At 48.0% G+C, this 22025-nt stretch overlaps 1 protein-coding gene across 12 annotated transcripts in view; it reads right to left on the reverse strand.

Annotated features, from left to right (window-relative positions):
- The window catches only part of HIPK2 (homeodomain interacting protein kinase 2), a 207957-nt gene that overhangs the window by 26616 nt on the left and 159316 nt on the right, over positions 1-22025 (reverse strand). For 10 of the 12 annotated variants that reach the window (XR_012334115.1, XR_012334108.1, XR_012334112.1 and 7 more), the window contains exons 10-13: positions 21040-21182; positions 18095-18274; positions 14914-15195; positions 632-876 (exon numbers count right to left, since the gene is read on the reverse strand). Coding sequence is in view for 3 of the 12 variants with exons in the window: in XM_033863349.2 (XP_033719240.1) it covers positions 632-876; positions 14914-15195; positions 18095-18274; positions 21040-21182 (850 nt within the window). In the remaining 9 variants the exon portion in view is untranslated. The remainder of the gene's footprint in view (positions 1-631; positions 877-14913; positions 15196-18094; positions 18275-21039; positions 21183-22025) is intronic. The other 2 variants (XR_012334114.1, XM_033863350.2) reach the window with 1 other exon arrangement.

The following is a 22025-nucleotide window of genomic DNA, read 5'->3' on the forward strand; positions in this document are numbered from 1 at the left end:
AGGACCCGAGGGTGCACGGCAAGCAGAGGTTTGAGGGGTCAATGTCCAGAGTCTCACCTTTCAGATGTATCTTTTCCTAAACAGATGCACCGGCCCTGGGACCCCCCGGTTCCCTTACTCGCCTTCTCTCTCATTCACCCTTCTCCCATATTACAAAAGAAAGGCTTCCTTCTCACTCTCTTGAATGTTGAAATGGTGCATTGCCTCCAGGTGTGAGAACCCTAAGGGGCACCCAAATGGGATCATTCCAGAACAAATGGCTCCTGAAGGACAGTCCCGTGAGAGCAAAGACAAGCCCCTCTCAGCAGGAAACACTGAGGGCTAACCAGGCTTGTTTTCTTTCGCTCAGGCGGCCAACTCTTTGCAAACTCCCTACCCCATCCGTCCATCCATTCATGAGATACAGCTGAGAAGTGAGGTGGCCATCCCAGGGAGGACTTTTTCTGACAGATGTGAGGTCAGCTCTGGCCTCCTGGGCTGACAACAGGGAGTCTTCTTGAACAGGATCCTTGGGTGAGGACCTACTACCACCCGGGGCTTAGCAGCTCTCCCGTAACAAGATGGCGAACAGCAGGGAACCAGAAAACCAGCCTCCGGAGAGATGCTCCTGGCCGCCCCGGCCCCAAATTACCTGGCCCCAGGCTGTCACACTCCACCAGCGCCTCGCTGGCCTGGGTTTTCAGGGGCGGCACGATGATGGTCCGGGGGTTCCCGGTGCAGTGCGACTCCAGGTTCCCCTTGGTGTCGAAGGTGGCGGCGCTGTGCCCGGAGCGGTGCTGCACGGCGTAGGGGCTGGTGATGCTAGAGGAATCGGAGTAGGGAGAGTCGTGGACCGTGACACAGCTGATGACGTTTTTTCTCTGCTTGGACACAGGGCTGGAGATGGAAGGGGAGAAAGCAGGACTGTGAGAGGCTGGGGAGGGAGACACCAAACTGACGGCGAAGAGCCTCTCTGTGCTCTGGGGCAGGGGCGGGGACAGGCAGAGCCGGAGACGGGGTGGGAATGTGACTTCTGCTCTCCAGAACCCTAGCGGGGAGGCACAAGTGTCACCAGTCTGACCAGTGGGGGTGGGGGAATATGTGAGGACGGGAGAAGGGGCTGGAGGGGGGCCCACAGAAGCTTCTGGAAATGGGGGCAAGAGAAACTTCCGGGCAGGCCTGGGCTGTCCCCTGTGCAGCCGCGCTCAGCTGACCTACCGGGGAGGTGCGTGCAGCACAGAGCTGTGTGGCAGTGCCCTCTGAGCCACCGGAAGGGGACACGAAAGCCAACAGAGAACCCAGCCAGACCCAGGTCACCTGAGGCCCAGGTGTAGGAGAAAAACACCGCCGGGAAGGGAACAACATAAGCTCGGGAGGCTCGGGACCTGGAAGACCCAGCCAATTTAGGCAGGAGGGAACAGGACATCCAGGAGGAACCGGGACGCAGTGAGAGGGACGGGAGAGAGTGAGGCTCTGAGCACGCTGATCCCACACACAGCAGCGACCCAAGACCTCTGAGTCCCCTTCTCAGGAGAGGCCCGGCCCTCCTGCAGCTTCCCCTCTGCCTGGCCGACGATGGGGTGGGGGACCGGCACCGTATCTGGGTGAGGGCAGAGATGCTGAGTCTGTGAGGGAGTGGCTCTGAATCCCTGGTTTTCATCCTATAGCTGAGACTTAATACACTGATACCAGGAGGTATCAGGAGGAACTGGCTTTGGATGGCTCTGGGCCAGCACGTTTTTTCCGGAGATATTTATGTTTGGTTCCTTTGGGAACCAATTCTGTCTGCCTCCAAGCTAGTGAGAGGCTGGTGCGATGACGAATATGGAATCTGTTGCTTATTGGGAAAGTTTTAAAAATGGATTTTCATCTATTTTTGTATATTGATCGTCTATTTTTAAGAAATATCTATTGCCTAAATAAGACGGTCAGTTTGCAACTACTTTGCTAAGAGAAGAAGCTGGTATTTATAGAGCACCTAATGCAGCCACAACACCCGCTCCAGGTGTCTTGCCCAAGGTCACACAGTCAGCCACAGGCCACATTCCAAGATCAATCCTACCACCACTAAGGGCGGCAGAGAAATGAGGGAACTCGAGCCCCAGGAAGTGGGAGGACAGCAGGGCTGCTAGCCTACAAAAGGCTGAGGGGCTGGGAGTGAGCCCGCAGGGGGCCTGACGCCCTGCTCCCTGGACCCTGCCCTGCTGACATCTGGGCCAGATAATTCTTCTGGGGCTGCATATTCTGTCCTCCCCGGTTCAGGGTAGAAGGGTCCCTCCCTAACTGTGTCTGTGGATAAGGACACACGCCTGGCAGACAGATGTCTAACGTCAGCATGTGCTGGTGGTGTAGCTGTCCAACCTCTGAGAGATTCAGTCTCCTTATTGGTGAGATGTATATTAATAGTACCTATGCCACAGGCTTGTTTTGAGAAGTGAGAAAATACATGCAAAGTGCTTTGGATGGTGCACGACACCATTTATAGTAAGTATACTCTAAAAACTAGCTTCTAGATGAATGGATAAAGAAGATGTGGCACGTATATATAATGGAATATTACTCAGCCATAAAAAGAAATGAAACTGGGTCACTTGTAGAGATGTGGATGGACCTAGAATCTGTCATACAGAGTAAAGTAAGTCAGAAAGAGAAAAACAAATATCGTATATTAACACACATATGTGGAATCTAGAAAAATGGTACAGATGAACCTATTTGCAGGGCAGGAATAGAAAGGCAGACGTAGGGAACAGACGTGTGGACACGGCAGGGAGGGGAGGGTGGGATGAATTGGGAGATTAGGTTTGACATAAATACACTACCATATGTAAAACAGATAGCTAGTGGGAACCTGCCGTATAGCACAGGGAGCTCAGCCTGGTGCTCTGTGATGGCCTAGTTGGGTGGGATGGGGGCGGGGTAGGGGCGGGAGGGAGGTCCAAGAGGGAGGGGATGTATGTATGCGTATGGCTGATTCACTTCGCTGTGTGGCAGAAACTAACACAACATTGTAAAGCAACTATATTCCAATAAAAAAAAAAAGCTAGCTTCTACCATGATTATTATTAGTGTTACTTCATTTAAAAACAGGTGAAAACAGGTTTGCAAAAAACATCTCTAGGCAAAATGAATTCTATGAAGGTACATACTTGCTGGAAAAGTTTCTAGTCTAGGAATAAACCAGAGATTGATACGAAAGAAGTTAAAACTCATCAGTTAGGTATCTTAGAGATCTATGCTAGGTGCTACAGGGAATTTCTGTATAAAGAAATATAATACATGTCTCCGCTCTTGGAGGAGATTAACATCTCAGTGAGGGACTGTATAAAAACATGACAAGTTAAACAGTAAAATCTTTAAAATAATCAGTTAAAGAGAAGGGATGTCATAAAGACTTCCACGATGAACTGTCAAGTGAGCTGTGCAGATGACAATTAAGAACTCAAAAGAAGGTGAGGAATGAACTGATTGCATATATTTATAGTTCTTCATGCTAACTTTGATAAAATGGATATATCTTAATTAATAAAGAACTACACTTCCTACTTATAACAGTTTAAATGCAAAAAGCCCATATGCTTGTTGCTCAAACATAGTTTGAGGTAAACAGTTACCGTATGACCCAGCAATTCTGCTCTAGGTTAAGTACGAAATGGAACTGAAAGCAGAAACTAACAGATACTTGCATGCTAACGTTCACTGCAGCATTATTCACAATAGCCAAAGGTGGAAATAACCTCAGTGCCCATCAGTGGATCAATGGATAAACAAAATGGGATACAGCCACACAATGGGATATTATTCAGCTATAAAAATGAATAAAGTTCTGATATATACGACAATATGGATAAGCCTCGAAAACATTACACTAAGTGAAATAAGCCAGACACAAAAGGACAGACACTGTGTGATTCCACTTATACGATGTTTCTAGAATAGGCACATTCACAGAGACAGATGCAGATCAGAGGTTACCGGGGGCTGAGGGAAGAGGAGTTGGGGAGTTACTGCCTAATGGGTACAGAGTTCCTGTCTGAGGTGAATGAAAAGTTTTGGCAATAGTGGTGATGGCTGCACACACTGTGAATGTATTTAATGTCACTGAATTGTACACTTATAAATGGTTAAAATGGCAAATTTTATTATATATGTAGTACCACAACTTAAAAAATTAATGTAATAGGCCAAAACCCATTTAACTGTACACTTTAAATGGATGAACTGTATGGCACGCAAATTCTATCTCAAGTTTTTAAAAGTCCATATGCTTATTCAGAAACAAGAAAACAGGCTTCCCTGGTGGCGCACTGATTGAGAATCCGCCTGCCAATGCAGGGGACATGGGTTTGAGCCCTGGGCTGGGAAGTTCCCACATGCCGCGGAGCAACTAAGCCCGTGCACCACAACTACTGAGCCTGCGCTCTAGAGCCCGCGAGCCGCAACTACTGAGACTGTGTGCTGCAACTACTGAAGCCCGTGGCTCTAGGGCTCGTGCGCCACAACTACTGAGCCCACGTGCCACAACTACCGAAGTCCGCGTGCCTAGAGCCCGTGCTCCGCAACAAGAGAAGCCACCGCAATGAGGAGCCTGTGCACCGCAACGAAGAGTAGCCCCCACTCTCCACAGTTAGAGAAAGCCCACGCACAGCAACGAAGACCCAACACAGCCAAAAATAGATAAATAAAATAAATTTATATATATATATATATATAAAAGGAAGCAAATGGTATCACTGGGGAGGGGACGACTGAGATCTGGCAGAAGAACTAGAAAGTGGGGCGCCAGGGAAAGGCCCCATGCCTGGAAAGTAGGGACAAGGGCCCCAAGGGCAGCAGGAATTGTGGAAAGCTGTGAAACTGGGAGGAACCCTGAGAGGAAGGAGAGCCGCCTTAAAAAGCATAGACACGTCCTGGCTACTGTCAATAGAGCTGCAATGAATGCAGTGAGGTGGATGGACCTAGAGTCTGTCACACAGAGTGAAGTAAGTCAGAAAGAGAAAAACAAATACTGTATGCTAACATATATATGGAATCTAAGAAAAAAAGAAAAGTCATGAAGAACCTAGGGGTAAGACGGGAATAAAGACACAGACCTACTAGAGCATGGGCTTGAGGACACAGGTGGGGGAAGAGGTAAGCTGTGACAAAGTGAGAGAGTGGCATGGACATATATACACTACCAAATGTAAAAGAGATAGCTAGTGGGAAGCAGCCGCATAGCACAGGGAGATCAGCTCGGTGCTTTGTGACCACCTAGAGGGGTGGGATAGGGAGGGTGGGAGGGAGGGAGACACAAGAGGGAGGGGATATGGGGATATATGTATATGTATAACTGATTCACTTTGTTATAAAGCAGAAACTAACACACCATTGTAAAGCAATTATACCCCAATAAAGATGTTAAAAAAAAAAAGCATAGACAGGTGAAACCTGCAACTGCTTTCTGTGGGCGGGTGACGGAGCTGGTCCGCGAGCCACGCGGTTAAAGGAACGCCCAGCCCTCCACCTCCACCCTCCCAACCCCCCCCACCGGCACCATCACAAAACGCTCCCCGGACCAGGGTCAGCGCCGGAGGCCATGAGCATGCAGTTCCAAGTGTCCTGCCCTTCACTCTCAGCTTCGGTCACAGCCAGTTCTGCCTGATTAAATGACACACACACACAGTGACTCATCTGGTCATCTCACAAAACGCAGAAATGTTCTGCTGCAGATGCATGGTCTGTGGGTGGCGGACCCCACGCGAAGAACAGAGGCTGGCTGCTCCCAAATGTGTCCTGGGAGGTCGTGCTCTAGTCCTGGTGCTGCTGTCCATTTATTGGTGTGACCTCGGGCAGTGGCCTGGATATTGGGGTGACCCTGGATGTCCCTCCAGCTCTAACCTGCTATGACATCCGTTAGGGAGGGTGGCCTTAAAGGAGCCATCGTGATGGTCCCTTGAAGATTTATTATTAAAGACACTTAAAATAGGATTCGCTTTACTCCTAATTTGGAGAGAAAATAAATCCTTTTAGTAAGTGTACCTTATATGTTGACCCAGACCCAGACAATTCCTGCTGACTATATATCCTCCTTAGGTTCTGAATAGTTTAGAAAATGAGCAAATTAAACACACACACACCCCCCCCCCCACACCACTAAGTTTGGCCAAGCCGCAATAAAATTCAAGTTGGACATATTTGGAATTCTTCAATTGTAGAAATTGTGGAGAAGCTTCAGCTCAATACGAGTACGAATTCTCTGACAACTGGAATTATCTGAACATACAAGGGGCCGCTTAATGAATCAGTGAGCTTCCTGTCACTGAAGGAAAGCTTTCTGGCAAAAGTCTTGTAACAACTGACAGCTTGGTCTAGATGACCCCTCAGAATTGGGGGCCATCTCCCGACAGAAATGTTGAGGAATTCTGCATGTCAGGATCTTGTCATCTACACCAAGGAGTGTGGGAGAAAACCTCTCCGAACTCCTCATGGGTCCCATCCCTTTTATCTGATCTGGCAGTCCTCGTGCCCAAGGAGCAGAGAGGTACAACACAGTCTAATGCTGATCTACCTATCTCTTTGGATTTACATGTGACAGGTTTGGAAAAGGTGAATTCATTTGATAGCTCTGTTTTTAATCTCTTCTATTGTTAGAAATCTCTGTGCTCTACCTGATGTACTATGCAGATTAGAGAACAAATGAGAAATTGTTAAACGAGTCAGCTTAAAAAATGAGCACACGGGCTTCCCTGGTGGCACAGTAGTTAAGAATCCGCCTGCCAGGGCTTCCCTGGTGGCGCAGTGGTTGAGAGTCCACCTGCTGATGCAGGGGACATGGGTTCGTGCCCCGGTCCGGGAAGGACCCACATGCCACGGAGCGGCTGGGCCCGTGAGCCATGGCTGCTGAGCCTGCGCGTCCGGAGCCTCTGCTCCGCAACGGGAGAGGCCACAACAGTGAGAGGCCCGCGTACCGCAAAAAAAAAAAAAAAGAATCCGCCTGCCAATGCAGGGGATAGGGGTTCGGGCCCGGTTCAGGAAGATCCCACATGCCGCGGACCAACTAAGCCCGTGTGCCACAACTACTGAGCTTGCACTCTAGAGCCACAACTACTGAGCCCACATGCCACAACTACTGAAGTCCCTGCGCCTAGAGCCCGTGCTCCGCAATAAGAGAAGCCACCACAATGAGAAGGCTGTGCACCACAAGGAAGAGTAGGCCCTGCTCGCCACAACTAGAGAAAGACCGCACGCAGCAATGAAGACCCAACGCAGCCAAAAATAAATTAAAAAAAAAAAAAAGCTAATCACTTAGAAACTATAAAAAAAAATGAGCACACATTTGACATTACTACTATGGGTTCTTTTGGCTCCTACGTGTCTATTCTACTGGGCTTCATCTCACTGTAGTGTCTAATTATTATTGATAGCTTATCAATCCCATTATGAATTGGTTAATGGAAGTGAGAAACAGTGATAGGAGAAGAATGAGAGATACTTGTTTAAGTGGTCTCGACAGAACATCACTTCCGAATAAAAACCAAAGCTGCCAGAGTTCATGACTGCCTTGCGTTGTGATGGCAAGAGGTGATTTTCATCATTTTAAAATGATGAAAAGAAATAAGGAGCTAAGTAAAGAAATCAGCCTCAATGGAGAAAACACTGCTGGAAGATCAGACACAAATCTGTGACCCCTTCTCTGTAGGACCCTAACTGGAATGTGCTTCTGATTTCCATTTGCCAATCACCATCAATTCCGTCCTCCAAGACCTGAGTCAAAACTCATCTCCACCAATGAACTTTCCATGACTTATTTCATGCCTCTGATGCCATAATCAATGCTATATGTGAAAAATACTGCTCTTCTGTTACTATGACATTGATTACTAAACACAGGAAACGATTACTGAATGCACAACTACTGTTCAAAGTCCCCTGCATGTTTTATCCCCTCTAATCTTCACAGCAAAACTACGAGGTGAAGAATATTACAACTTTCATTTTAAGAACAACTAACTTCAGATGTGGAGAGCTTAGGTCACTTGGTTGTTCAAGGTCACACAGCTGGTTAGGGGCAAAGTCAGGTTGGAACCAAGAGCTAGAATTCTTCTTCTTTTTCTTTTTGTGACTAAGTGTGGTCTTAGTTTATTTATTTAAAAAAATTTTATTTTATTGTGGTAAGAATATGCAACATGAGATCTACCTTCATAAAATTCTAAGTATACAATACAGTGGTGATGACTATAGCTGTGACGCTGTACAGCAGATCTATAGAGCTTATTCATCTCAACTGAAGTGTATGCCTGTTGGTCAGTGACTCCCCATCTCCCCCTACCCACAGTCCCTGGCAACTGAGATTCCGCTCTTTGATTCTGTGAATTTGACTCTTAGATAGCTCATGTAAGAGGTTCTTTGCATACTGCACATTTTCTTCTTTTTACGGCTGAACAGTATTCCACGGTACGCACATGCTACATTTTCTTTATCCATTCATCTGATGGACACTTAGGCTGTTTCCACATCTTGGCTATTGTGACTAATGCTGCAATCCACATGGGAGTGGCTACCTCTTTGAGGTCCTGATTTCCATTCTTTTGGATAAATACTCAGAAGTGGTACTGCTAGATCATATGGCAGCTCTATTTTTAATTTTTCTGAGGATCTTCCATACTGTTTTCCATAGCGGCTGCACCAATTTGTATTCCCACCAACGGCGCACAAGAGTTCCAGTGTCTCCACATCCTCCTCGTCAACACTCGTTATCTTTTCTTTTCGATAATAGCCATCCCGACAGGCGTGAGGTGATATCTCATCGTGGTTTTGGTTTGCATTTCCCTGATCACGAATAACGTGGAGCAGTTTTCATATGGCTGTTGGCCCCGTACGTGTCTTCTTTTAAGAAACGTCGGTCCCAGTCCTTAGCCCACTTTTAAATTAGGTTGTTATTTTTTTCGCTGTTGGGTTGTCCAGAGCCTGCACTCCCTTTTAATCACTAGCTACACAGCCCCCTCCTACCCGCGAGACTGAGAACGTAAGGCAACGGAGACTGTTCCTGCTGCTTCCACCAGGGGCACAGCTGGTGACGGTGGTCTCCTCCAAGCATGGGCCATGGGGTTGTTCGCATGGACAGCTGTCCCGGATGATGGAGGTGACAGCTCCCAAGCCGGCCACCTGCACAGGCGTGCGCACGGCTCGCTATGCTGTTCCCACTCCCTCTCCACCCAGCTATAAATAAATACAAGGCCGACTGCTTTTAACCAGCCCTTCATGTGAAAAGAGGGGCCAGGCGACGATGCCACCAGGCCAGTGTACTTCCGATGTATCATGTGCCTTCCAATTTAAAGTCATTAGTGAGAACCAAAAAAATCTACATTTTAAATTGGGTGCATACATGACATTCGCGTTACATTATCCACATGTTTGTATCTATGTGTATGTCTCTCAACATACACACACACACATCCGTGTCACCATTACGGTCACTTTTTACATGACTACCTTCTGGAGAAATCTGCAACAGGGCCTAGAAGGAGCGAAGGGTGGCCCCAGTCCTCACGCATCACGCACAGCAGCAGGTGTTCACTCTCCCTCCACCTCCTGCGCTCCAGCCTGCGAGTCTCTCCGGATCGCGCTGGGTCCATCCGCTGGGCATGGCTCTGCCCTGTGCTTCCCAGCCCGCTCCTGCCCTCCACCCTCTGCCCTGCAGAAGGCAGGGAGGACACCACGAAGTCGCTACACGTCTGTGAAAGCTTTGTAACGTGCGGCAGTGTTAGGACAGGTGGCTGGGGACAGTCCGGTGCAGTGTCTCCTCTTCAAAACACGGCGTTTTCATAAAATGCACCCCCTTAACCACTGGGGTGTTTTTTTTTTTTAAATAGATTTATTTATTTATTTATGGCTGCGTTGGGTCTTCGTTGCTGCGCGCAGGCTTTCTCTAGTTGTGGTGAGCGGGGGCTACTCTTCGTTGAGGTGCATGGGCTTCTCATTGCGGTGGCTTCTCTTGTTGCGGAGCACGGGCTCTAGGCGCGTGGGCTTCAGTAGTTGTGGCTCGTGGGCTCTAGAGAGCAGGCTCAATAGTTGTGGTGCACGGGCTTAGTTGCTCCGCAGCATGTGGGATCTTCCCAGACCAGGGCTCGAACCCGTGTCCCCTGCATTGGCAGGCGAATTCTTAACCACTGAGCCACCAGGGAAGCCCCCCACTGGGGTGTTTTGAACGTAACCCTGTAATAAAGATGCAGTAGAGTTCCCTCGACAAAACATCCTCTGTTCATCTGTGGGGTGTAACTTAACACCGCGAAGCAACGAGCCCTCCAGATGGCGCTGCGAGTTGGGTCCTTTGCTTCTTCCCTGGACTTGACTCTGATGCCACTAGCACGGCACAATGTTGGCCTAAGTGGGTGTGTGCGCTTTTCCACTGATAAGTGGATGTTAATTTTTTAGGCTGTCTTTTGAGCAGCAGTACATCAGCTTCCTGACTGTGCCTTTTCTATAGTAATTTCTCTAGATTTTCAATTTAGTGTAAAAAAGAACATTTGGGGTCACATTTTTTTTTGCGTAAACATTTTCAGAGTGATCCCTGTTTAAAATACTTAGCGATCCTGATGAATCAATCTTCTACTGAAGCTCACATTTTCGTCACATTGACTGTCACACACTCCCAAAGTGATGCAGAATACAGCAGTGCCCTGATGACCTAAGTAGATGAACCCCGGCTACCAGAAATAGCTAATTGAACGAACAGATAAATGAACGAATAATGGAGACTGGGCAAAATGATTTCTAATTGATCAGCTGAAATGAGCCACTCTGGTCACACACTTTGGAAGACTGTATGATGCAGCCTCATGGCCTCTAAAAGACAGTTTCAGCACAAGGCAAGGTCGGCAGAAGGGTCTGAATAATAAGACGTGCACCCATAAACTTTCTCCAAGGAAAAGTTCAAGGGAGAAAAGACAGCTTATTCAGCACGTGTGGACAGTCAAATGCTCCTCTGATCAAAGTCATTTAAATATATTTAAAATAGGACTGGTTCTACTTCCTAATCTTGGGGGACCCAGAAAAATATCTGTTTGCTATCTTTAGGCAAATTCTCTAGCCATGACCACAGGGCCCCCTCGTCCAACATCGAGAAAGAGGAGGCTGCTGGGTCTTCCTTGGCCTCCTCACTTTTTCAAATCTTGAAGAATGAGAAGAGCTGACTTCTGCCCTGCCTGCTGCTAGAGCCCCAGCACTCTGACCAATCAATGCCTCGCCCCAGTCAGGGCTCAGGGAACGTACCCTGGACTCTCCCACTGCCCTGGCCTGGTGCCCTGCACACGGTGGGTGTGACCATGGGTGTGGGCATGGTGGTGGTCAGAGGAAGCACAGGACACAATTTATAATGTGTTGAATTAATGACTGAAGAGAAATCAATTATTTTTGCCGGTAATAAAGACTGCCATTTCCTCAATGTCACAGAACCTGAATCCTAATTCTGCTACTTAGAACTTTGTCAATCTGGGCGAGTCACCTATCTTTCTTGGGCCTCAGTTTTCTCATCTATCAAATGGGACTACAACTACTGGCCTTGTATATTCCATCGAATGATGCACAGAAAGTGCAGGTGGGAACACCTGGGGAATGTTTGTTACGACTCCCCTCCTCCCTAATTCACTCGCCCCCAGCCTGCCCCTCACGCTCTGGAGTCCTCCTTACAAGAGGAATTGCTGACCGTCCACCTAACCTGGCAACGAACAGTGCCACACACTGGGGGGCAGGAATGATAATTTTGCTTTGGCATTCTTCTGAAAATTCTAGGCAATTATCAGCTGGTCCCAGAGATTTAGTGACAAGCTTAGTCCTAAAAAAGGTGGATTTACCATTATTTGTCTCACGTCGGCTCTAAAAGACGCTGCCGTGTGGTCCGTGCTCACCACCCCTGTGAGCATCACCCCCCCCACCCCGCTCTCTGGCTGCTGTGTTGAGGCTGAGTCACGTGATGGGGAGCGATCGGCATTTCAGGCAGTTACAGGGCTAGCACTGGGGGTGAGCCGCAAACAGGAAATGAGGTCAGGGACACAGAAGATCAGAATCGAGGTGCTCACAGCTGGGAGAAATCAGGTTTGGGAACAAGAACGGTTAGGGTCTAGGAGGGAAGTCTCCACGGTTCACACTGGAGCACTGACAGGTAGAGAAGCTTCCAGCTGGAGGGCTGCACCTGGGGGCACGTCCTTGTTTTCCCAGGACTGATGCTTTCCCACCAGCTCCTCAGCAGCTCCTCGCAAAGCTGGCCACGCCCACCTAAGGAGAGACCCTCAAAACTCCCTTTCCAATCTGAAGTCCCTTCTTTCCTTGCCTCCCGCTTCTTCTCTCTGATCAGCGGCCCCACGTGCTCTTGATCCCTTCCGCCCACCTCTGAGGCTCCGCCCAACACCTATCTCGCTGGAATTTGCAGTCTCACCTCCTCTACCCACTGTCCACACCCATCAGGACCTTTGACCTTGGAAAGCCTCCTCTCCCCTGCTACTTCCTCAAGCTACTTCCCCCTTGAATCCCCACAGGCCTCTGCTAGTTTCTAGGGGGCTGACATTCTGTTTCATGTTATGATGATTTGCAAGCGTCTTACCGAGCTTATTACCCTGCAAACCTCCTGAGGACAGAGGCTGTCTACCTTATTTATGTAGCACCTGTGGTTCTGACTGTAATATCTTACCAGTGGGGCCAATAGATATTTACTGTGTTAAAAGTTTGCCATAATTCTGATATCTAAGAACGAGTAATCGTATTTCCCCGTTTCTTTTCTCATTACAAAATGCAGTCACATTAACGTGGTCACATTACACGGTGGGTTCGCTATGAATAAAATAGCTACTGGTTTCTGTTTGATCCTCCTCAGACTCAAATACACTTTCCTGTCTTCCTGGGTCCTAAAACATTCCTTTAAGGATCATTTGATCCCTCCAGAAAACACTATCATCCCATTCTGTGCGCCTCCCCTCACACCTGTGCGCTGCCGACACCCGTCTCGATTACGCACTGGCCTCAGCCTGCAGCTTCCCCCATTTGGCGGAACCTCTCTGGTGCGTTGCGTTCCCCTGGGCAGGCAGGCCGTCCCCTGCGCTTTCCACTGTATGAAGCTCTGGTACTCAGCAGCCCACTGTCGCTGTCTGTGGTTGTCGCTTACACATGCACCTGGCAGTCAGCTCCTTCCCTGCTCTCCCCTACGTCTTGACTCACTCGTGAAGTCACCAAGGTCCTCACGTGCTGTCAAGTACCCCAGTTCTCTTCTTTCTGGGCCCCGGAGCTGCTGCGGAAGCAGCCTGTGCTTTGGCTCGCTTTGCGCTCACGGCCCCGGCAGCGGCCTGACAGGTGGAGAGATGGCTCTCTCATCCTCCTTCTCCTCAGACCCACTATTCAATTCTCTCTGGAGCACAGAGGTCGAGATTCTGTGTCAATTCAAATGTCAAAATGATATTCCAATCTAGTCAGTTGTCGGATTTTAAAATCGCCTTTTCCAGTTGTGGCAAAGGGCTGTGGAGGTTTCTGGTCCTTCTCGTGCCTGATGCTACAGATGTGTGCACCAGCTGCTCCAGGCCGGGGGCCGGCCGGAGCCGGGAGGAGCCTTCCTCTTTGGGAAGGGCCTGCGAGGCACGCGGCACTGGGCAGGATGGGGTATTGACTCAACTTGGGACTGTCCTCCAAAAGGAAACTGAGCCCAGTTCTGGAACAGGCAGCCTGGGAATGAGCACTGAGCCCCATCCCCCCGGCCCCGTGGCCCCTCTAGCGCCTGGCCCAATGCTGGGACCAGAAATGCTCCACGATATGCTTCTCTGAGACACACTGAAGCCTAGGCTGGGCCACTAAAGAGGATAGTGGAATGAAAGATACACTAGCCCTATCTTGAGAAGATAAGACACTGAGTTCATTATAAAGATGGGAACGGGATGCCCCATGCAGGAAGAAATAGCTGTAGTGAGAATGTCTGAATCAGTCTATCTGCATATCTTGTAATGATTTTAAGTGTAGGAATTTATTATCTAATAAAAAGGGCCTGTGATTATAATCAGGGACATTGTATCCAATCAGGAATTAGTAATTCGGGCCTAACTGTGAATGTTAAGCTTCACATCAGGTCATGGGATGTGCGCCGACTGGCAGCGTGGGGCAGGCCTCCCTTCCCAGGTCCTGGGTCCCAAAGGGAGGAGCCAGCAGGTTGGGACTGTGAGACTTTGGATCTACAAGGTCCCGAGGCCCAGGGGTGCTGAAGGCCAGGGGACCAACCGTTCAGAGAGGCAAGTTCCAGGGGACCATCAGACAGCCCAAGCTCACACCGCACTCCGTTGCAGTCTGGCTGGAAAGTGTAGAGAAGAGGCTCTGGCACTAGGGTGAACAGTCTCGCAAATATAATAAATATTTCTTCCCTCTTCCCAGGAAGCATATAGAGAGTGAAATGAGTTCTTACTGCTTTGGAATAAACAGTAATGCTCTCTGGGTGAAGAGCCAACTGGCAGTTCAATAGACGGGGTTAATCAGACACAGGAAACTTTCTGATTAATTGGGCAATTACCTCAAATTCTGAGAGAGCCAAGGCAGTGTTAGAGAAACAGCCTGACCAGCTAGGAATAAATTCAATAGTCCGAGGCAGAGATTTTTAGCGCACGAGGCTCGAAATACACTGGCACCGTGTGCCTGATTTTTATGGCCTCACGTCCCCCAAGTGTAAAGGGCCTGTGACTATTTTTTAAGACCAAAGTGACTCAAAATCATTTCGGCTTTCAACAATTATGGAAAATCTGTTTGACATTCCCTTGAAATCACCTTAGGGCTCCAGGACACGGCAAAGCCAAAATTCAGGGGCCGGGAGAGAGGGGTCATCATGCTGGACGATGCAAGGTGGTCCAGATCCACCATAACTGTCTCCGTGCGAGACGGAAACGCAACTCCGCTCCTTCCTGGAGTCTGAAGGTGGCACAGCCTCACCTGGCGGGGGCATGCTTCTGCTCCTCCTCTTCATCTGTGTCGCTGCTGATGGTGATGACGCTGACCGTGGGGCTGGGGGTGTCAGGAATGACTATCGTCTGCCGCTGCCGCTCCCTGGTGGTGCTGGAGGCCCCGTCGCCCCAGCCGCACGTGACGGAGGAGCTGCAGGCCGGGCTGCTGTGCACCAGGGCGCAGCGCGGAGGCGTGTTCTCCTTGACACGCTTGGACCGCTGCGGGGAGCTGACGGCCTGAGAGAAGGACACCTCACAGGTGGAGACGTTTCTGGAACGACAAAGCCACACACGCTCACGGAGAGGGTCAGACCCGGCAGCTCCTTCCGAGGGGCTCAACTGTCTAGAAACACCAGCTTTGCCAAGTCTCCGTAAACAGGTAGAGGACCAGGGCACTCAGACCTAATGTGACCGCAGAAGCGGCTGCCCGTGGAGCTCTCTCTTCCAGTTAGCTGCGACACAGACGGGGGCAGCAGCCTGGTCTTCTCTGGGCTCTGGCCTGGCCCCCTGCACCCGCCCCCAGCGGGACAAAGGGAGTAGTCAGGGCTCTCAGGAGAGGGCACAGGGCTGTGACCCAGGACTGGGCTGGTCTTGTGGGGGCAGACGTAACGCCCAGGACTTCAGGGGTGTCTGCCCCAATGCGGCCCCCTGTCTTCAGGGTCGAGGCCCAACTCCCTGAGCTCAAGCTGGTCATCCTCCCCAATGTATTTAGCTCTTGTTTGAGAGGTGGAAGAAAAGGTATCTGCACAGAAAGCTTTAGTTTCCTTGCTAATGGCTGGTTTACCACTGATTAAACTAAAACACTCACTTCCTAAGAGTTCCTGGATCTAAAGGATCTAATGTTAAAGTTTAGCTTTCCCTTCTTCCTCCTTTTATGGACATGACCATAAAAGTATCTGTGTGGGTATAATTTTTCAAAGAACGATTTTTTTGGATTTTGACACATGGGCATCACAGGAACCTTACCAGTCTGTTTCAGTTGCAATGAAAAATCAGGAAAAATGCAAGAGGAAAAGGTATACTTAAAAAGGGACCTTTTAATCTTGATTTTGATCAACTCAAAATTACTTATCAAATCAGCCAATATAGTTTCTGGTAACTTTGGAGAAAAAAATACCTTACCTTTTCCCCTCCCCATCAACCCTTGCTGACCTTGGTCATATCTGTACAGTGAGATCAAAGCCAGCCTATGATGAAACTTAAGACTGTGATATGTCCTTAGAGATTCTAGCATCTTCTAGCTAAAGGGATGGCAATAAAGATGAAAATAATTCCATAAAGGCAGATCTATTTAATTTTCTATTTAGTTGATATCAGATATGTTGCTTGTTCCTTTTGGGGGGCTCGTAATAAGAAGTGTTACTGATAAGATTGTTCCATTCTTTGTACTTACCACAAAACTATGTATTTGTTATTACTAATACGTTACAATTTTGAGATTATGTTTTCACTACTCGAGCAGTTAAAATACAGTCCATTTGGTGTTGTTAAAGAAGAGTACGCCTGATGGCACTACCTGACAGGGGAAAGCCTTCTGGTCTTCCCAACTGTTAATGCCTAAGGCACTGGTCTTAAAAATAGGAAAACACCTAATTTTCACTATAGTCATACTGATCTTGAAATGCACTGGCAATGAGCCTTCCTGAAGGCAGCTGGGTGGTGAGGAGGCAAGAAAGAGGGACTTGCCAGCAGGTCAGAGGCCAACGGTTCTTCCTGCCCCTACCTGGCCAAGGTGAGCTACAAGGAGGCTAAACCCCACCTACCGGCCAGACCAGGGTTCTGGCGACCACCTACCGGGGTGAGCATGACAGCACGTGAGGATCGAGACGGTGGCTTCTGTTGCCACCCAATCTAACAAAGACACAGGTGTGCTGTCACAGGGCTGCCACGCAAAAGCATTCTGGAAGCCTGCCACTGATCTGACGTGAATTTCCCTAAGTTGTCAGAAACATCCAAATAAGAATCTTGTTCGGGAAGGATGACAACTTAAGGAAGTCAGCTCTTGGATTCGTTTTCAAGTGAAAAAGAATGAAAAAGGGCGGGCCTAATTTCTGGCAACTTCCTATACAAGGAAGTAGAAAACCAAAATTCACTAGACATTTCCTATACTAGACTTCTCTTGATTAGCCTATTCCAAATAAGCAATTACGTACCTCCCAGCCAGTGCCACTGGAGAGAGATGCAGGAAAAATTCTGCACCCACACAATCTTGATTTTCTTGTTTGTTCGGAAATCTCTAATTTTTAAAAAATTAAAAAAAAGATTTTTTTTGGAAATCTCTATTTTTTAAGTCAGGTCTCTTGAGGTATTTACGTACGGTGGAAGACATCCTTTTGAAATGTTTGATGAGTTCTGACAGATGTACAGTCAGGTAACCCCCGTCACGATCCAGATATAGAACTCTGTCATCACCTTGAAAAATTCCCTTATGCTCTTTCCTTGTCAATCCTCTCCTCTCCAACCCTAGTCCCTGGCAGCTCCTGATCTGATCTCTGTCCCTATAGTTTAACCTTTTCCAAAATACCTTATCAATGGAATTAAACAGCACATGACCTTTGTCAATCTTGATTTTTAAGAGTTCATGGAGATGAAACTGGATTTAAAGGAAATGGGAAAGATTATTGTTCTGCTGGTTAGTGTCTAGGATTAACCGAAGTTACTGCTTATATTTAAGCAAGTAGCTAAATGAGTTAAATTTCTGACCTTAGATTTCAGAGAAAGCACATTTCTTTACTACCTTTTTTTTTTTTTGGCTGCACCGGAAGCCGGATCTTAGTTCCCGGACCAGGGATTGACAGGGCGGCCATGGCAGTGAAAGCGCCAAGTCCTAACCACTGGACTGCCAGGGAATTCCCTCTACTACTTTTAAATAAAGTTATTATGGTTTTGAAAATGCAACTTCAGAGATCAGTCTGAGTGTTTTCTAAAGAAGTGGAGTACCGCTCAAGGCCCAGACACTGAACACTGTGGTCCCAGGCCCCCAACCTTTGGGTGCTGGCAGGGTCAGCATTCAGACCTCAGAAAGAGTGCCTCTTTCAAACCCTAGTGCTCCCCACATGGTCTAGCAAATTCTACCGGCCACTTCCTGTCCCACTCCAGGGATCCAGGTCTTTAACTTCCAAGCTCCTCGAGGTCTCCTTCCTACAGGGATAGACTCTTTCACCACCTACCTCGCAGAGGACTGGTGCTGCTTACTCTTCCGGGAGGAAGTGGTGCTGGTAGGTTGCTGCCGCATCACGTGGGCCACGCCCACATTTAAGGGTTGAGCTGCTGGAAGGGTCACATGACCAGTCAATAGCGCCGGCTGCTGCATGATGGGATTGTAATGGCTGCCGTGAGCATGCGTGTTCCTAAAAGAAAGATGGGAAAACAGGCTCTTTACTGGTTTTATAGAAACAGAGCTCGTTTATAAGATAAAGTTCCCTCCCCAATTAAAAGCCAAACTAAAACCAAAAGGTGGGTCTCTCACTACCCGGAGAGTTGTTGAAGGGAGGAGCCACCCCCGGTGACTTCAACAGGTAAGCTTCCCTGGTGCAGTTACATTCAAGTGGTAGGGACACAACTAGGTGAGTGAGAAAGAGGGCATTTCAAGCGGGGAGAATGCCAAGTAGGCAGACTCAGCTTAAGTTCTGGGGAGAGAAAATAAATATTCCCTCCAGCTTTTCAGGTCCCTGAACAGGTGACTGTGCTGTGTATTTTATTTTAGAATTTACCAAGTGCCTTCAGTGGGTGATTCCACTCTGTGAGGGAGGCAGGATATCTTAGTAATACCACTTTATAAGGGAGGATATTGTAGTTTATGTGGAAAACAAACTTCGAAGACTGGGCGCCGTATGTTTCTGGCGTTCGGAAGTGTTAACACTTTAGAATTTTCTCAGCGGCCAGCACAATGCTCGGGCGTGTAGCAGCTGATTAATGAGTTACACGCTTCCTGAGTGAACAATTAGATTAACTGAAGGTTGACTAGACATGCATAGAGTTTGGTACTAAGTGAAAATTACTAACGTCAGACACATGCTGATAAGAAACACTGCCAGCCATTATCCTGAAAATGGGTTATATGGGATCTGGGTTGTGTGGCGCTCAAAGGCTTGTTTTCCCACAGAAATAAGAGTAGTGATGAATTAAGAGAATTGCCCATAAAAACCCATTTAATACATAATAAAATGAAAAGGTATAGAATTCATCTGAATTTTTAAAATATTATGAAATTTATCTTTGAAACTTAGGGAGAAAGATGAATAGGAAAAAAAGAAGTAGGGAGACACTTTTGGACATTTCCATGAACTTTAGAAACTGATGTTGTAGCTTCTTTACTTTGTTGCTATTTCATCTACAGACATGGCACTCTTTTTCCTTTGATACCTGTCTAGCACTGGTATTTCTCTTTTGTTTATTAGCCATGATCACAGACATTCTTTGGACCACACATGAAATGGAGAAGAGACTGAAAAGAAACTGTGTTGGCTTTAGGTGTCTTCTGTGGTCACCAGATCAGAGATGAGGAGGGATGAGGGATAAGAAGATATGCATGAGTGAGTGAGTATTGTTGAAATTCAATGAGCTATAAATGCTGAAAGACAAAGGAAAGAAGGAGTACAGCATACGTGTGGTCTTTTAGGAGAAGAAGGGGTGAGGAGAAAAACACAACTGGTCAAACAGCTTTCCACTTGGTTGCTGTTCCTAATGAGCTGAAGAGGGAAGGTGGTCTTGCTGAGCATGAACCAGTGGGAACGGGGCAAGGGCAGATAACAGATCTATTTACTGCCTGTCATGTACCAGGCGCTGGTAGGGTAGGTTAAATTCAGTCAAGTGCTTTGTTTCTTTATCTTAAATTTAAACCTCCCAACGATCCTATGAATAGACGAATGTCCCCGCTTTACTGAAGAAGCACCAAGGCTCACACAGGTTAAGTAGCTTTTCCCAGGTCCTGCAGGGCCAGACATGACCCCAGTTTTACCTGGTTTGAAAATGCTGCCAATGAGTGGGGGGAGATGTAGGGAGGGTGCTGTCAGTGGGAAGTGAATGGGGCTGTGATAAGCAGCCCGTGTTCCTCTCTTCTTCTTACTAAATTAAATTAGAATTAGTGTATTAGTAATTAGAAAATTAACTGGCAGAACAGAGGAAGCTGCAGTTGAGGCTGGACTGGGGGCCTGTCTCTGCACCTCTCGACCTTTTGTCCAGAGCTCTTCATTCACAGTAGCCTTTCAGGTCGGAAAAGGAGCTGTCAGGAGGCTCCATGGCTGGTACGGAGGCTGTCAAGAGGGTGAGGGGTGCGACCTGCCCTGCTGTTTGGGCTGAAAGAGAGACAGTGCAGGGGGCCATGGGAAGCTGGGGACAACTTGGGGGCTGCCATTTGGTTCTGCACTGGTGCAGCGGGGCATGTTGGTGGTGTTGGCGTGGGGTGGGTGGCAGGTACAAGGAAAAGTGGAAAGCGGCCATAAAAACAACGGAGCGACATGTCAGTGATGAAGCTGGCGAGCGGGATGGGGTGGGGGGCTCTGGAAACAGATGCAGGGGGTGTGGCATGCTGGTGGCTGTCAGCTGGTTGCCTCGGGGGTCTGCGGAAAGTGCACTTGGATCTCGAAGATATGACTATCAACTGAAGAGACACACTCAGCAAACACACCAGAGTTTATCATCCCAATAAAGCCCTTTCTGTCAAGCCTCCCCCTGGGAGGTCTGCGATGACTCCAGTGTGCTCGTGTCTCAGAACGCCTCGAGAACACTTTCCGGAATTGCATAGGAGCCCCGGGGACTCTCTTCCGCATCCTTTCGCTGGTGACAAATCTTTGTTTTCTGGGAGTGGAATTTAATTCTGAGAAACAACCAAAAAATCGTCCCATGCCAAGTCTGGTGAATTACACTGGTGATCAAATAATGGAACTGAATTTTGGGTTGAAAATGACAACTGACCATAATGTAATGAAGCTGATTTTCTAGTGTCCTGGTACACATTTATTTAAAAATAACCTCTCATTACACTGTAGTCTATTCCACCTAATAATCTTTTTAATTTAAAAAGCAGGGGATTCTGGTACAGGCCAGCCCGGCAGCTCTCTGGGTCAGTGGTAGACGTGCCTCCCATCCCAGACATGCCTGCTGCCTCGCTTACCTCCAGTCCGCCAACTGCTGGGTGCCGGCCATGGTCTCGGGAATCACAGTCGCGTGCTGCACCGACGTGTGCGTGGCCACCCCAGTCAGCTGCTGCCACGCCGGGGGAAGCAGGATCTGCTGGGTCCCACTTGGCCAGGCCTGCTGTAGGACAGAGGACGTTTGCTGTCACCATGTCTGTTAGTCATAAAATCAATCTGCATGAGTCAAGCACTTATTCTGTGCCCAGAGTTGTGCTCGACCCTGTGATAGGTGTGAAAGTGGAGACCTGCTCTTCGGCCTCAAAATCCAGGGGAGATAAAATTAGCACATGGGACGTCAACAGAAGATAATAAGGATAGGGGCAAAGAACTGTATGGAAGCAATTCATTCACATTGAAGAATGATTTATTTATAATTTGCTCTAATGAACAAAGCTTAAAATTTCCAAGAGTTCATTTATTGATTTATTCTGCCACAGAATTACGTGCGAGAGATTGAGGTAGTTGAATTGGGCCATACCAGGGTAACTTCTTGCCCTCAAGAAGTTTTCTGTCTAGTATCCTTTATTTAATATTTTGCCTTGTGTTTATCAGCTAGAATCTAGAGGTCCAACTTGTGTTACCTTCTGAATCTAAGTTAACATAATTCTGAGATCACCAAGTATCCGATACTTGCCTGCAACTGAGGGCAGGCGAGTGTGACGTACAATCCTTAGCTGGGACCTTAAGCTTACCTGAGAATTACCTTGACTTTTCCTCAAAGCAAAAATGAGACAGTGGGGGAGTCGCAGCTTGATTCTTCGTAAATATTAAGCGTTTTCTAAGAATTCTAAAATGAACTTTCTTGATTCCTCCTTGAACAGACTTACACGTGTGCGTGCACGTGCGTGTATTGTGTTTTGAGCTCTCTGCATCTTCAGTCACTATTCTGCTTGCCTTTGGTTATTAAATGATTCACAATGAACACAGCTGTCCAAAGCTGGACACTTGAAGGAACACCACTAAG

The sequence above is a fragment of the Tursiops truncatus genome, chromosome 9, assembly GCF_011762595.2.
Source record: "Tursiops truncatus isolate mTurTru1 chromosome 9, mTurTru1.mat.Y, whole genome shotgun sequence".
Classification (NCBI taxonomy): domain Eukaryota; kingdom Metazoa; phylum Chordata; class Mammalia; order Artiodactyla; family Delphinidae; genus Tursiops; species Tursiops truncatus.